General features: G+C 46.6%; 5 protein-coding genes across 5 annotated transcripts; all 5 read right to left on the reverse strand.

Annotated features, from left to right (window-relative positions):
* Positions 1-282: 282 nt before the first annotated feature.
* Positions 283-2,135, reverse strand: KVR01_007124 (uncharacterized protein; the record flags this gene model as incomplete). The annotated part of the gene is made up of 3 exons (XM_044784910.1): positions 283-855; positions 889-1,829; positions 1,910-2,135. 3 exons carry the CDS (start codon positions 2,133-2,135, stop codon positions 283-285), a joined length of 1,740 nt encoding a protein of 579 aa, XP_044643377.1.
* Positions 2,136-3,071: 936 nt separating this feature from the next.
* KVR01_007458 (uncharacterized protein) lies at positions 3,072-4,381 on the reverse strand (the record flags this gene model as incomplete). Its single annotated transcript, XM_044786090.1, has 3 exons — positions 3,072-3,513; positions 3,583-3,887; positions 3,971-4,381. The coding sequence occupies 3 exons, from the start codon at positions 4,379-4,381 to the stop codon at positions 3,072-3,074; spliced, it is 1,158 nt and encodes a 385-aa protein (XP_044643711.1).
* Positions 4,382-5,609: 1,228 nt separating this feature from the next.
* KVR01_007588 (uncharacterized protein) lies at positions 5,610-6,219 on the reverse strand (the record flags this gene model as incomplete). Its single annotated transcript, XM_044792620.1, has 2 exons — positions 5,610-5,931; positions 6,161-6,219. 2 exons carry the CDS (start codon positions 6,217-6,219, stop codon positions 5,610-5,612), a joined length of 381 nt encoding a protein of 126 aa, XP_044643841.1.
* A 912-nt stretch (positions 6,220-7,131) lies between these two features.
* KVR01_007283 (uncharacterized protein) lies at positions 7,132-7,884 on the reverse strand (the record flags this gene model as incomplete). The annotated part of the gene is made up of 1 exon (XM_044790434.1): positions 7,132-7,884. The coding sequence occupies one exon, from the start codon at positions 7,882-7,884 to the stop codon at positions 7,132-7,134; it is 753 nt and encodes a 250-aa protein (XP_044643536.1).
* A 3,218-nt stretch (positions 7,885-11,102) lies between these two features.
* KVR01_007457 (uncharacterized protein) lies at positions 11,103-11,979 on the reverse strand. Its single transcript, XM_044793815.1, has 2 exons — positions 11,654-11,979; positions 11,103-11,573 (listed from the first exon to the last, which is right to left on the reverse strand). Exons 1-2 carry the CDS (start codon positions 11,764-11,766, stop codon positions 11,267-11,269), a joined length of 420 nt encoding a protein of 139 aa, XP_044643710.1. The 5' UTR covers positions 11,767-11,979; the 3' UTR covers positions 11,103-11,266.
* Between the last annotated feature and the right edge of the window lie 4,728 nt (positions 11,980-16,707).

Raw genomic sequence — 16,707 nt, forward strand, 5'->3', positions numbered from 1 at the left:
CAGAGAATTAGGAACTTACTGTCTGAAGTCTTGTGTGAGAAGACTCCCTGTGTTAATCTAAAAATGTCGTACATTCTCCGTACAGGTTACCCATTGTGGCTCCGATTAATGTGAGAGCTGGAAGACCGCAAACAGGCCGCACATGTAGTAAACACCCATCTTTGGATAGCCAATAAAGCACCCGCTCCCCTTAACATCCAAAAGAAAGAAGTACCTTCGCTTTGCTATCAATCTATCGATCTACCACTGCATCCAGAAAATAAGTGTAGGCCGTACGACGTGTTACATTGGGCCAGGGTCTTCATTACACCCGATCATCAAATTGTCATCCCGCGCAATATCTACAGCTGACCGATAAGCAATGGCATAGACTGCGGCTTGGATCGGGCAAGTCGTGATGGTTGGCATCGCCGCCGAGCCAATCACACGCAATCCAGACAGTCCCTTGACCCTCCAGCGGGCGTCAAGGACGGTTCCCAGTGCAGCTGTCCCGACGGGGTGATGCCAGTCGTGCGAGGAGCCCTGGATCGCCGCCCACAGGTCCGCGTCGCCGGTCAGATTCCGGCCGGGGTACTGTTCACGCGTCCAGTACGGCCTGAGGTTTTGGGAGTGGAAGATCTCGCGCAGGCGAGTGTATGCTTGCTTGACAGCAGCAACCTCGGACGCTGTGCCCCAATAGTTGGAATTGATCACCGGAGCATCCAGGTAGTTGGCCGAAGCCAACGTCACATTGCCTGACGACTCCGGTTGCACAACGGAGGCGAAGCCTGAAACGATGCTGATGTTTGGGCCGTCCGACAACAATGGACTGGAGGACGCATATAATGCTACGTGTGGGCGGTCGGGAGGCAGATTCTGGAAGAAGTCTGAGCCGGTGCCCTCAAAGACCGAGTCAGGCAGTCGGAATCCGACCAGGTTGGAGCCGAATATCGTGCCCAACATGCCATCGCCGTTTTCTCTATATCTGGAGATTTCAATGTCTTTCCGTGTTGAATTGCTCTGAAGTTGCCAAAGGCTGTCCGTCGTAGGGCGTGCCTCGTACTGGGCAACAGCGTAGTGGTGATTGACCAAGTTTTGTCCTACTTGCGGGACATCCATGACAACCGGGATCTGAAGGCCATTGAGTTCGTCTGCTGGGCCTACGCCCGAGAGCTTCAGAATCTGGGGTGTGTTGATAGCTCCAGCCGCAACAATGACCTCTTTGGCGGAGATAGTAATGTCTTCGAGGGTGACAAGATCCTGATACATGACGCTATCGGCCTGCGTGCCAGTGAACCCTATCTTGGAGACCCAGGCGTTGGGGACGACGCGATAGTTTGCTCGACCATTGGCCATGTACCCATAAGTATTCGCAGCGAAGTGGCGGGTCCGATTCGAGGAGCGAATTGTATGCATACCTAGAGAGACACCGATACCCCCTCCGGAGGCGAAGTCAATCTCCGGTAAATTCAAGATGGATGCAGCCGACTCATGGAAGGGTTGGTCAATACTAAACAACTCTCGTGGCCTGGTGACTTCTATTGGTCCGTTGCCAAACGCCGTTCGGTTGAGTGCAGCGGTATACGTGAGATTCGGATAATCAGTCCAATGAGTAGTTTCTTGAAAAGCCTGCAGCATTGAATCCCACGCCAACCCGTCGTTGCCGGATATACGTGCCCACTCGTCAAATACGGATGCGGCTCCCCGGCAATATGTCATGCCGTTTACTGCAGTGCCGCCACCGAGGGCTCTACCCTGGACCAGGTCGGGGGTACGTCCATTCAGACTTGTCTCAGGTGCAGAATTATACCGCCACATCCACGCAAATGTCTGCAGAAACATGGCAGGTGCTAAAAATCCTCCTTGTCAGCAAACTTCATCGGAGCTGCACCTGAAACAACATGGGAATTGGAGCGTGCAAAGCTCATACTTGTCTCTGTAAAGTTTGTGGTGGCGTCAGGTCCAACCTCAAGCAACATGACATTCTTAGAGGAATCTCGGCTGAGGTACTCTGCAACAACAAAGCCCGCGGGTCCTCCCCCGATGATGACATAGTCTGCAGACTGCGGTGCTTGGCGCCCCCGCAGTGAAGACGTTGGTACAACTGCCGTCGCCCAGCCCAGCAGTAATGCCCCCTTCAAGAGGCCAGGCGCCATTCTAACTCGGAACAGATGATAGTATCGCAGAAGAGAGATTATAATTATCTAATGGGTAGACAAGACAGCAGCACTGGTGTCTGAAAGGCACCATGAGGTTTATTACTGATTTTCATGGATGCAGTGAAAAGGACTTATATTGAAGCTATGTGGAATCCTCGTTGCTCTTTCGTTTACGTGGTCCTCACAAGAATAACCAATATCTGGAAGCATAGACATGCCACGGAGAATCCGGAGGGTCAACGCAGACAAATGCAATCTAGCGGAGTCTTCAATTCCCCGGCCGTCTACTTTCACGTAGGTCCGTATCATGCCATCCATGGTTGTCACAAGCGGGTGTTTCGTCTACTCATTCTACAAAGAAATGGGACGAACCATTCACAACGGTTCACGCCCACTGATTTTGCAAATTTCAAGTCGCATATGGTCATCAACAATTGTCTGTGCAACATCCTGCGGAACGCAACGTATGGCCGATATCCATACAAGACACTATATATATGAGTTTACTGCCAAGACCATGATAATCATCTCAATGAACTAGATCCCATGGTATTCATCCCAACAACTGGATGAATTCAAGCATGAAGCTGTGTACATGCCGACTACAGGATCCCTGCCTACCGCGTCAACGATTTTGGAATTGGACAGTGTTGGTCATTCGATATCACCGCGAGCTCGTTTAAGATACAGCTCCGCGCACGTAGCGCACAAACTGGGTCAAGCGAGGTCTTGTGGGAGCTCATCTACAAGGACCCTCGCCCTCTGGGTCCTCTCCCATTGAAATAGCCATCCAATTTGCAGACAGGCTGGAGTTGCAAGCACAAATGCATCAAGGCGAAGGATTAAATTAAATTTTGATCTCGTATTGAAGGTATCTGAATTAAATTCAGGCATGCTTCGACTAGTTGTGAAGCATCCCAATTTGTCTCTGTTCTAATCACTCTTGGTCTCGCAGGCGCCGCACACATAGCCACATGCCGCCCTACACTGGTTCGCACATAATCCCCCGCGGCAGTAACTCTGGCAGCCGGAGCGGCATGCAGTGGAGCACGAAGAACCGCATGCGCTGGAGCATGAAGAGCCGCAACGACTCGAACAGCTGGGCGCGTCCGTAGCCTTGCACATCAGGGTGTCCTTGCCTCCAAGGCAAGTCCGTGAGGCTATATCTCCAAAGCACATGGGGCGTTTCTTGTCAGTGGAGAATATAGAGTGGTTGTATGCGACGCCGTATTTGGAGAAGTAGAGCTCCTCGGCGTTGTTGCTCGCTTGCTCGAGGGTTGACTCATCGAGATTGTCGTCGTGGTGCACGAATCGGCCGTCAGTCACGTGTCGACAGTAACTGCGGTACCTCTTAGGCGAGAGCTGATGAGTGTGCCTGAAAAATATGTTATTGACTGTTCCCGAGTGCGTATTCCATGCTGCTGAATTTTGTTGGACAACTTACCAGACAAGATCAATAGCCAGGGTGGGTGCTATGCAGACGCCTGGGTTTTCGGCAATCAGTGCAAAGAATTCCTTGTATCTGGCAACCGCCGAGTCTAGGAAGTCATGGAGAGTTTTTGGTCGGCGCCACTCAGCTTCATATACCTTCTCCGCGAATTTGAGCTGTCTCTGGACTGCGGCGACCATGTCAAAGTTGTTGGGGGCAGTAAGGAGGGTCTTAGGTTTCTCTGTGCCAGGCTCTTGAGACCCGTCCAATGCATCCAATATGTCAGCCATGCCGATATAATCGAGAGCAAGTTTCCGTTGCTGCAATGAGAATGGAATGTTAGAAAGTGAAGAGATTTGCGACCGTCTTAGCTTGGAAAGGAAGGTCAGGGGCAATATCTTACCAAGTCTTTCCAGTCAATACCCTTACCGGCCATTCGGCCTCGGAACGCTTCATTTTGAAACTGCACATAGTCTTTGGTATTCAGCATGTACGAATGCCAGATCATAAGAATGTTGAGAGAGGGAGTGGCTACGCTCGCCTTGGAAACGTCAACGCTCTCGGACCACTGGAGAAACTTGGCGGCGGCGGCCTGGCAGAACTGATCCCAGGCTTTTCCGGGGTCCATCCCATTCATTTCTCCATACTCATCAACAGATGCTTTCAAACAGACAATCGCGTCCAAAAGATTGAGATGGGTGAGCAGTTCGGATGTGTTGGGAAGACGAAGAGTGGTCTCCAGGGAGATCGAATCAGCCTTGGGCCCAGATTGACTGTTCTTTTCAATCGGTGTTGGAGTAATTGTTGAAGTCATTGTAAACCTTTGTCTCGGATTGAACCGAATAATTTGTGAAATACTTGATGACCTTTGTGGACCTTGTTGATATCTGCGAACGATTTCTAGATTCCATCTTACTGTCGGAGACCATGGGCTTAAATAGTAATTTTTACAGAAGAAATTAAAGTCGTCCGCTGTAAGTCACAGTCGAGTGTGGTTAGATGCTGACATTGTGGCTTTCCTTCATCACCTTTGAGATCGAAGTGGTGCAGGAACTCCACCATGTGTTTAGCCTGTAAGTCACGGGCACGAGTGACTAATTTTATGTGTAAAGTTTTAGGGCTTTTAGTAAAATGTGCAAGACCGCTGGGAGCGTCTTGTAGATGGCCCTAAGATGGATTCATAGTCCTGCGGTGTGGTCTTTCTTTGACGATGGGAGGCAAATTCCCCAGCACTTGCGCACTCGCACTGTGACCCAGGTACGACCCATGAAAAGGGACAACGGCTTCAGCACAGTAAGAGAGCAGCGATAAAATTTAAAATTCCAGAGTTATCACTTGGCTGGAGTACACCTAGTTGACATAGTTGCACGGTTGGAAACTGAGATGAGAGTAGGGCTATTATATGATAATATGTTAAGGTTATTATCACCTAGAGGGTTATTAAAAGATATCTTTTAAATAGTTTTTAAAAAAGATGTAGTTTTAATATATAGTTTTTATAATAATAATATTAAAAGTAATATTAGGTTATAAAGGTATTTAATAGGACTTATATAAAAAAATAAATGAATATATTTTTAATCCCCTATCTTATCTTTTATTAGGCTCCTTAGTTAGCTACCCTTTTAAGTTACTTATCTTTACTCATCCTCGCTCATCCTCCCTCCCCCCTACTATTTCCCCCTATTTACCCTAAAACCGAGTACACTACACACTCTAAGGTCTTCATTGTACTGTATAGTGGGCTTCTTTACACACACTAGACTACACTTATTATACTGAGTGTAGTGTGTGGTAGACATGTATGGAGTCACCATTGCTCATGCTTAGTGACAATGGGACGGCTTAGAAAAGTATGGACATTATGTGCCTTAATTCGCTCAATACAGCAAGTCAATTGAGCGTGTCTTAAAATATGTACCCCTCAGTATCATCGTGATCGTATGTACAGAAATCATGTTAATATTTGCATCCACATCGAAGATAATTCCACAGCCCGGTCTCGACGGTGCATGTCATGTCACAGCGTCAAGAGAATCCATCTAGCAGTCGACAGTCTCGTCGTCGACAGGTGTCCAGTCATAACTGATCTTCCAGACACCCAGGTCGAACTTGTTCTCGGTCGTCTGCCACTCGTGGAACCTCCAGGCGTAGACTTTGCAATAGCACGAGGGGTCCCAATGTGTCGAGCCTGGCTCGTCACAGCTGGTCAACTCATGTGTGAAGTCCGAGCCGTAGATGTTCTCGTTGGCGGCACTGAAGTCCGCAATGGTCGCGGCGATGTCGTCGCAGGCCGCGCTATACTTGGCTTGGTCGTCGGTTGTGGCGGGCTCAGCCGAGTAGAATTTCATCCATTTGCGGGTGCTGTAGGAGGCCCAAGGGTATTATTAGTGAATTTTCGTTCTAACTGCTGTCAAATCCCGCGTATACGAGAGCAGCCGAGGGAGCAGCCTTGTCTCCTGGAATTGCCTGGACGGGTTCAAGTCATGACTGGAACTCCGTCGGCTGGTGTCCCAGAACATCGGGACGTGGGATATCGGCCCATCCGGGTGCTGGCGACCACGAGGGAACAAGGAGAATTGATGAAACATACCATCCGAGGGCACCGCTTGAGAGGGTGAGGATGGAGAGGGTGGTCGCAAGGAACTTCATTGCTGCGTCTGCTGGTTGACAGTGTGCGAGGGTGGGTCAAGATGTGTTTTGTTGACTGAGTCAGATGAAGAGGTCTGAATCAGTATATGGTCAGGCTTTTAGTGAATGCAGCGATAGTCCGGAAATAAATGACACTGGCTGGTGCTAAGAAGAATGAAAACGTCGAATGTGAGTTTAAGACCGAGGGACCCTTTTCCAAAGAGATATGGGACAGCCTGGTGATCTATATATCTTATCCAACTCTGCCACGGAGGCTCACGGCTTCCTAGAAGCCTTGATCCCTGGTGGATCTCAGCCGCAGCCTTATGCACTATTAGTGTAAACTTTATCGTGAACGGTAGCGAGTAAGGCGAATTGTTCAGGGGCGCGGGCAGGGTAGGCAGCCCCACCGCCAGCCCACTGGCCAAGAGCCCTGCTGGACTTCTCGCGCTCTTGCTGCGGCGGTGAATTCCTGTTGGTTCACAAGCTGATTTGTTTCAAGTTCATGTGCGTGGGTATGGGTGTTCGTCCGGTCTTGCGGGCACTATAAAAAGCCGAGGCCAAGTATTGCCCAGAGCGCGCATGGCGCGCAAATATGATATTTTTGGAAGCTGGGCTATCTTCTACAAGCCCATGTTCCGGGGCATGATAAGTATATCAAGATATTTATGTCCACAACAAGCTCAGCGCCGAGTGGCCGGTCCACATAGTACCCGCTCTCTGCTCACATGCCCGAGATTCTGTATGTGCCCAGGTGGCCAAGAGGTTCCTCTGATTCAAGTTCCATGCCATAGCTACCACCGCTTTAATAAGACATCCCCATGATCCCCCAGTGTTCCCTCCTCCGGTTTGCAGACCCCATAGAGTTCGCGTGCCAGTCCAAGTATATGACTACCGCGCCTCACTTTTTCTCTTGTGGATCAAATACAGGTCTCAACCAGACAACTCCGGGTCAAACAATCCCAAAGGTAGTATCGTCGGTTCGTGTCTCGTTTCGACGATCAATTCGAGTCCATCATCTCTGAGATTGTTGAGTGCCCCGTGTTGCGACCAGTGTCCTCTTCCTAGAACAGGGTTGCTTGCCAACATGTACCAATCCGAGTCCCCTAGTTGGAAACGTGCTCCGAGCGTTACCACCCCAACAAGGTGTAGCTGCTCCAGGTGCCAAGTATGTCGCGTTCGATGACCAGATTTGCCGCTTTTCCGTACCCACGCAATAGTCTTTCTCATCTCGGATTGATCGTCGTGCAAGAATTCTTGAGTTAATAAGAAGTTGATAGTGAGGCAGCGAATATGAGGAATGATTGCTTTCTTGAACATTTTCCACGCTCCAGATTCGAGGGTACCTTCCCACTCAACATGGAAGCTCTTCCACACCCCCACCAGCCCCTCGGACCTGAACTGCTGGTCCTTCAGTGCCAGCATGACGCTGATGATACCATTTGTCTCTGAACCCCCCAGTCTGATTGTGGGGCGTCCGTCACAGGCGAAGCGCCATACCAATTCTCGGACTTCAGGTGGAAGAGCGAAGATCCGATAGAGGAATTGATAGACCCCATCCCCGTCACAGACTATTTTTTGATCGAAACTCGTGTTGGACACCTTGTTGTCGTTTCGGGAGGCAGTCTTCTTCGCATTTCTTCCCATGCCGTGTGTGACCCTGCCAATGAGAGTTGCGGCAGCCATGTCGACTTGCGCCTCTCGAAGTTGCTGCAATGTGCATCTGTAGCAATCGCACGCGGGATGGGGAGGGATCCAATCCATGCCACGAATGACCCTGCCTATGAGAGTTCCGGCAGCCATCTCGACTTGCTTCCCGCCGTTACACTAGGGTAATGCAATGTGCGTCTGAGTCTGTAGCAATTGCGCTTGGGATTGGGAGGGATCCAATCTATATTTCGAGATACGACAACAAAACGTCGAATGAAAAATGACGGAACTACCGTTTTGCTTGTGATTGTGTTTGATAACAAGAAGGGAGCCAGGGACTTCATAGTGACAGCCGCTCACAACGGCGTCATGACCAAGAATCGACAGCGCATCTGTTTGGGCAAGCTAGGATGCCCGTTACTCACCGGGACCTAATACTAGGGTAACTAATAACACCCTAGCATGTTTAAAACTCCTTGATGACGTTAATGCGTTCGTTGGCCTTAGGACCGGCATCAGACATACGAGACGCTTGCTGGAGAGATTTTCCGTTGACGGGAGGCCTATTAATGCGTCACTCAACAATATTCTAATCAGAGAGTCTCAACGCATCTTTCGAACACGGTGTAACGTTCATCCACAACACTCGTGTAGATCCGTTCATACCCAGGTAGTTATTGCGTACAGCAGCTAGTAAAACCTCCCGACACCTTTCGCGGTTGGGTGAGCTATTTGTTGGATTTGCCTCTCGATTCATGTTACAAATTTACCCATCTAGGTATATGGGGTTACGCTTCATTGAAGGTTCTTGTTTCATAAGATCGTGGCCAGATTCTACTTGCACAACCCATCTCCATACACCAGCTCCTCCTCTCCATTTCCAGACACGAAATATTTATGACGCAAAAATCAGAGTTGTGGCATCTCATCGCTGAGGTTGCTCTACGACCGGGCTTAACAGAACTCACGAGTATATCGATTTAAGTATCATATATTTGTGAGCGATTCTTTCAGGCATCCTTGCGGCATTGTCAACCACGAATTATTTACAAACCAGCTTTTCTCACCTTGATCCCATAAAAGTAGCCCCCCTCTCCCCTCCCCTCCACCCTGACAAGCGCAAAGTACCTAGGCAGGCACTACATAGCCAACGTCCACTCACCCAGCAATTATATCCACTCACCTAGTTTTTTTCAACCACTTACCTAGTACCAAGCTTTACATACAGGGCCTATATAAAACTATATACTTAACTAAGATTCTTTAAATTTTTAATACTTTAAATATAACCTACTTTTAAACCCCTTTAACACTCTTTTAATACTCTTTTAATACTACTTTTAGAATCTTTTTTTAAATAACCTTTAGTATTCTTTTAATTTAAATATATTTAAATACTAATTAAATATTTAAATATTAATTAAATATTAAAAGGTTAGAAGCTTCATTAAAAGATAAAGATAAAAATTATACTTATTTTTACCTTTTAATACTCTTTTAACTTTTTAATCTTTTAATCTTTTAATCTTTTAATCTTTTAATCTTTTAATCTTTTAATCTTTTAATCTTTTAATCTTTTAATCTTTTAATCTTTTAATCTTTTAATCTTTTAATCTTTTAATCTTTTAATCTTTTAATCTTTTAATCTTTTAATCTTTTAATCTTTTAATCTTTTAATCTTTTAATCTTTTAATCTTTTAATCTTTTAATCTTTTAATCTTTTAATCTTTTAATCTTTTAATCTTTTAATCTTTTAATCTTTTAATCTTTTAATCTTTTAATCTTTTAATCTTTTAACTTTTTAATATATAATTAATATTTAAATACTTATTTAATATTTAAATATATATAAATTAAAAGATATTAAAAGTTAAAAATATTTAAAAAAGTTTAAAAAAAGTTTATATTAAAAGTATTTAAAATTTAAAAAATATAAAGTTTTTAATATTAACTTAAAAAGTATAAGCTAATATCTACTTATTTAATAATTATATCTACTTACTTAGTTTTTTTTAACTATTTATTTAATATAAAAATTTATATATAAAGTCTATATAAAACTATATATTTAATTAAAATTCTTTAATTTTTAATACTTTTAGTATAAGTCTCTTTTAATACCCCTTTTAATACCCCTTTTAACACCCCTTTTAGCGCCCTTTCACCTTTACCTTTACCTTTACTTTTACCTTTACTATTTAGTTTATATGTATTTAAGTACTAATTAAGTATTTAGATACTAATTAAATATTAGAAGGTTAGAAGTTAAAAAGGTAAAAGTAAAGATTATACTCTTTTTAGCCTTTTAATACCCATTTTAACCCTCTAGTACTCTAAACTTTTAGCCTTTTAATATTTAGTTAGTATTTAAATGTTTAGTTAGTACCTAAATACGTGTTAGAAGGTGTGCTAGAAGGTGTGCTAGAAGGTGTATTAGAAGGGGTTTATATTAAAAGTATTGAAAATTAGAGAAGGAAATTATACTATAGGGTCTTTTAATGTTAATTTAAAAGGTACTTATAAATATAAGGGAGTTACTTAGAAAAATTAGTATTAAGTAAGTAGTTAATAGGAATTAAATAAGTGAATATAATTATTAGGTAAGTGGATAATAGTTTAAAAAGTACTTATAAATATAAAAGAGTTATTTTAAAAAAATAATATTAAATAAGTAAATATAATTATTAGATAAATAAATATTAATTTATATTATAATAATATTAAAAGCTTTTAATTAATATTAATTATTAATATATAATAATCTTATATATTATACTTATTTTAAATATATTTAATATATATATTTATTAAAAGATAAATATTTTATTCTACTTCTTTCTTTTTAATATATATTTAATAAAATTAATAATTAATAAAAATATAATTTAAAATAAATCTTAAAATATTAAAAATACTTATTATAATAATATATATAAATTAAATTATATAAAAATATTATTTAATAAAACTTTAATTCTTTTTTTCCTTTAATTAAATAAAAGTAATTAGTCGCTTTATATCTAAGTATCTCTCCTAGTATATTTTATAGAGAAGTACCTATTGAAATAAGCGTAACGCAACTAACTTTACCGTAATATACTGCATGATATAAGTTTCTAACCGACAGTTAAGTAGCCCATTTGCCATAAAGACCTACTCCGTCAACACCCTCGTAGTATACTGTAAGAAATACATCACTTTCAAGCACAAGCATTGTACTACCTGGTCTGCATGCATTTGCGTGGTCAACAAACTTTGCGAGGAGCGAAGGCAGAAGCCCCAATCATCTTTTTTTATGGTCTAAATACAGCCCGAAGGAGTGTTGCCGATCGGCAAAGTATGTACATCCAATCAAGTGATTATAAAGGCTCTCCAAGCCGGATCGCACCATTCAAAAACATGCCAAAGACGAGTAGATTTAGTAGAACAGGCCGAACTCCTTGGGACCAGTGTACTGCTGGTAGCCAGAGGCGCCAGCCTGGACGAGCTCCAGCTCGCTGGCGGGGATGGCGTGCTTGCCGGTGGTGTTGGAGGCGGGGGTGACCTGCTGGGTGACCTCGAGGACGAGGCCGCCGTCAGCCTTGGTGACGGTCCAGGTGCGGGAGGTGGCCTCGCAGGTGCCGTCGAGGACCTCGGGCAGGGTGCCGTCGGTGGTCTGGACCTGGGCACGGCAGTGCTGGGGCTCGGTCTGGTAGCCGCCGGACTGGAAGAGGCCGAACTCGTAGCTGTGAAAAAGATGTGTCAGTGCGCGGGTCTTGTAGTATGGCATGGCCGTGCCCAATTGATCAAGGCGGGGACTGCTTACATGCACTCGGAGCCGTGGGCAACGCAGGCGGCGGAGAAGTCGGAGATCTCGAAGACGGGCTTCTGGGCGGCCACGGAGGCGGCGAGAGCGAGGACGGCGGCGGAGAACTGCATCTTGATGGTGGTGGTTGGGGGTTTTTGGTTGTTGGTGGAGAGTTGGATGTTGAGTTTGCAGTGAAGGCTGAGTTGTGAGGATGTCGATGCTGAATCAATCTAGGAGTGAACGGCGGAAGTGATGGTGATATTTATGCCCATCATGTCAAGTTGCGCAGGTCTATTTTCTCCCCGCCTGACATCGGAATACGAGGATGGCAACCTCGAATAAGGGAAGTGATAGGCGGTGGGTGGATCCCTCTGAGGTCGTTGTCACGTTGCTGTCCATCATTTGGGCCGGGGGCTCCGACCTGTTTTGCTCCTAGGGCCAACCGGCATGCTTGTTCCTAACCTTAATGCCCCCTTGGGTGTTACCCTTACCTTGCCAGCCTGCCCCGGAAAGCTGCGTGCTTCTCGAAAGTTACAAGGTATTATACGAGGGGCTCTGTGTCGCACTCTGTCCTTGGCACAGCTGTTCACCCGCCCGCATTGGCGGTGTACCGGCCCTTCTACGTGACTCGCAATATGAAAAGCATTTTCAACGGTATTCCAGACAGCATTCATACCTGATTTTGCTATGCCGACCGGTGCACTCGGTTAGTTATTCTTGCTCGTGCCGGATGATGCCGACACGAGGCCGTATGATACGGAGACATCCTTCCAGCCTTCGTCATTCCTACAGCCTTACCGCGTATAGTATGGACAAGTGGCTGGGCTGACATCACAACCTTCCGTCGGCCTGCGAGTGTACCCAGCCGGCCCACAGGGGGGTTCAGGGGCGGCCCGTTTTTGTGGGGAATCTCAACCAGACTGCCGTGCTGCCCAGGCTGCCCTACTCGGAGATACACCGCCAGTGGGTTTTTACAACGCACTGGCATCTCGCACCGCCGCATGTATGGGGTCGCTCGGACAAGATCGAGCCCACGGTCCAAGTCGTGGGTCCAGGCAGAGTGGTGCTGCTGTGTTGTCGCGGGGAACAGCGACGGTCCAAGGTACTTGGGTAGCCACTCATCCCGGCGAGTAGGGGGCAAGGGGGCATACAGGGGAAGAATCTTTACTCGGCTGGATGTGACGGACCCAAAATCAAGCTCGAAGTCGGTGGACGACGTCAGATTTCCCGCACAAAACCTCCACAACCATTGCTGCACACGTGTAGTAGTACACTTCAAGATGGCTTTGGCTCATTTTAGCACTTTCGCGCTCTTTCTAGCCCGACGTTTTCCTCTGGACTATAGCTCAAGACTCACCAGCATTGAACTGCCGTACACTTTGAACACTGGATGCATATACAACGCCGGGTCTGTGAACGGCCCAACTACAATTGGCCTGCGACGGAGTATATTGTGATCTTCTATGTGATCTCCTGTGATTCTCGGGAGCTCGGCATGGGACAACGGCCGTGGGGATTTATTTTAGGTACAGAATTCACAACATGCTGGCCCGTACCTGACTTTGTTGTGGAGATTGTTGATCACGACTTAACATTTGAAGGGTTCTAGAAAGGCGGAGAGCTTTCTATGGGTCCTAAACCTAAATTTATACAGGCGCATGAACAGCACCCAAGTCTGAGGATCGGTCGATCGGATACCTAGGTACATATGTATATACGATCTTGTTGTCTTCGAGTGCTCGGGTTATGTGCCTCGTCTCCATATCGGACGCAGAAAGCGGTGCTGCCCCCTAGCTTGACCAGCAGACGGCCAAGACCGGGCACTGCGTTTGTCTGATGTTCTGCACGGTCCGTACCGAACATGCATGAGCAGTACCCCTGGGATATACATCAGTTTGGCTTCAATGCAATAACACATAATAACCAGGACCCCTGGATAAAGGACCAACACATCACACAAGGTGCACTGTGGGCTGATGAGTCATTGGCTCGTTCACACTGAGATGCACTTCTGAAATGAGGACCGCCAAAATCATGCAAAAGGATACCATACTACTTACAGTGTCATAGAAAATCAATATTCAGGTGGACCCACTGGCAGCGCGTCGGTTGAGGCTTCTGGTGGGCTATGGAGGGTGTCCTGAAATAGACGTGCGTTGCACTCATTGCACCTGTTGGGCCAGCATTCACAACTCCTGGCAACGGGTTCACCGCCTGGTTCGGTACCACCACGCAAGGGCGGGGCCCTTCATCCCCAGCTCGCGACTGAATTCCTATCATAACCTTTTACTGACTAGAGCAGAACACGAGCAACTGCGACTGTCGGAATGTCCGCCAGGTGCATATAAAAGGGATTACACATCAGCCCCTCCTCCGATGCAGCCTCGCAAGAGATTGCGAGCTTGGCTGCTGTTAGGAGCTACGAAGCCTTTTCTCTCCTCCTTGTCCCTGGCGGAGCGTACTACGTTTGGCGTCTGAGAAACCCTGTCTCGTATGGAGTGTATATTGCGCCCTCGGTTGGTGTTGGGGTGATTCAATGGATTTCTGACAGCAAATATTATTTCCGGCGCACGATCGACGGCAAGTTCTTCATGGCGTGGACTATGGCTGGAGAAAAGGGAGTGCTAGCTATGGTTCTATTTTACGGCTTCTTTGGAATTCCATGATTCTCCTGACGCCCAACTGCAGAAAACTTTGTCGAGGATTTGGCTTCTATTCTACGTACGCCTGCATCGTCCTACCGGGCCACATTGGAACGCCAATGTTCGAATGTACCAACACGTCTGTAACTCACACTTACAAGTATCATCAATGACCAGAATACCTCTTCTACGGCATGCCATTCTCCAACTTCTGGTTTGGCGCATTGATGATGGTCTTGCCCTTCTGGAGCCTGGAGCAAGCAGAGCCCCTAGTTCAAGTTGAGCTGCTATCTCGCACTCAACCCCTCTGTCACTAGACAGAAGGTGCTGGGCTGTGCGCTTGTTTTCTCCTGTGTCATTTCGGCATTTTTCTCAGCAGCAATGGTTGATGGAGTATGATATTGCTGGCGAGGGACACATGGGCAGCGACTCGGAGGTCATGCTATTTTTATGAGAGAGGCTTTGAGAAGGGACGGAATCAATGCGGTCCAAGGTCGGCCTGGCAGCCAAATACATTCAAGCGGGCTTCGATTGGGCTGAGCTGTAGTCGTATCTATTACATAAACAACACAACATCACAAATGGTTGGATGTCTCACTGACATCCTTGTCTGTGCTGTAGCCCTCAGCCAGTGCCATTCGATGATTGCGAGTGCCCTCTCAACCTCCTGAAAAACAGTGGTGAACACTGGACGCTCTTACTAGTCAATGTTGGTTCTGATCATTTTCAAGCCTTTCAATTCTGACAACTGGCACCACACGCACGAAGCAGGAGCTACAAGTAACGATGTTGGCAATAAGTGCCTGAAGACATCAGCCTGGCTTGAGCTGCAATTATTCAAAATTTATTCTACTATACTCTGTGCCGCCCAAGCTAAGAATCTCAGGGTGTGACGTCGCCCGGCACTTGCTCTCTACTTCTGATAGGTGCTCGAGTATTAAAACCGTTACAGTTATAGGAGTGTTCAAACGTTATACCCGCTGCCGCATCCCCCGGATCTTTTACTGGAGCAAGTTCGGTGCGGGGCGCTACTGCAGCGCAAATATCTGGCATCTATCCGTGGGCCTTTTCAATTTCCTCTCCGACCCCATACATTAATCCTTTCATCCAACGCACCCTCAGGTTGCTGGATACTCTCCCTAATCATCCCCAGAACGGACAGCTGTCATCAAACCACGCACTCAGAAAACCGCCAGATGACCAACATGGGTTTCAAACAGAGCCTAGACGCCTACCTAAGCGACATCACGACAACGGGACTTCTCAAGCCCAAGTCGCTTCAGTACGCCTTTGCCTCTTGCGGTTTGCTGACAATGGGTTTCCTCATGGCAGCAATCATCGCCGCCGATTTTCTCCCACCGATCAGTCCGATGTGGACAGCAGACGAGACAGCCGACTTTTACGCATCTCAAGAGAAGCGGATACATGTGGCCAGCGCTCTCATGATGTTCTCTGGGGCGTTCTTCTTACCCTACATTGTGGTGATTTCCGACCAAATGCGACGCATTCCCAACGTCCCATGGATCCTTCCCCAGCTCCAGCTAGCGTCAGGTGCGGGCTCTGTATTTACCTTCATGATGCCAGCAATGCAACTTGCCGCGACCGGATTCCGACCGTCCCGGAATCCAGAAATAACTGAGATGCTGAACGACAGTTTCTGGTTATATTTCATCATGCCCTTTCAGATATTTATCCCTCTCGGGTGGTCATGGGCTATCGCGATTCTGTACGACAACAGACCACAACCAATCTATCCAAAATTCATGTCTATTTTCATGTTTCTCTCACCGCTCTTCCTTCTATCTTCCGCAGCGATACACGCAACCAGGCAAGGAGCATTCGCTTGGAATGGCGCTGCTGGTTTCTGGATCCCTCTGGCTGTGTTTGCGATCCAGTTTTCGGGCGATTGGTTTTACCTGACCAGAGCCATCAAGAACGACTTTTTTGTCGCAGATCCGGCTAACCAAATATCGCCAGGAGGGGACGAGTCGAGGGGAAAGCTTTCTGTGTAGCACAATCGCATATGCATATGCGATTGTGTCCGTGGGCGGGGCTCAGTGCAGTGCCAAACAAAGTAGTCAACAGAAGAACGTTCGCAAGACCGAGAAATGATTACCAGTTGTTAGCTACACTCTGCAAATATAGGCAAATGTCCTTGATCTTGCCTCTGAGAAAAAATACACCATTTCTTTTGTTGAAACAACTCACAGTTGATCGATGGTTCTAGTTGATAAAGCACATGTGCACTCTTAGACAGATGGGCCGATTGGAGAAGCTTTGGTCGGATTCAATTCAGTGTCTTGAATCCTGGTCCAGCACGGTCGGAGTGCCTGTAGACGGTCTGGCGGTCTAGCGCCGGCCGGCCCGGATTCGGTGCAAAGGCGGGTCGCTCGAACCACCTTTTGGATGAATACTTAAGTAGTTTTCGTT

This window comes from Diaporthe batatas (assembly GCF_019321695.1).
Source record: "Diaporthe batatas strain CRI 302-4 chromosome Unknown Contig00008, whole genome shotgun sequence".
Lineage (NCBI taxonomy): Eukaryota > Fungi > Ascomycota > Sordariomycetes > Diaporthales > Diaporthaceae > Diaporthe > Diaporthe batatas.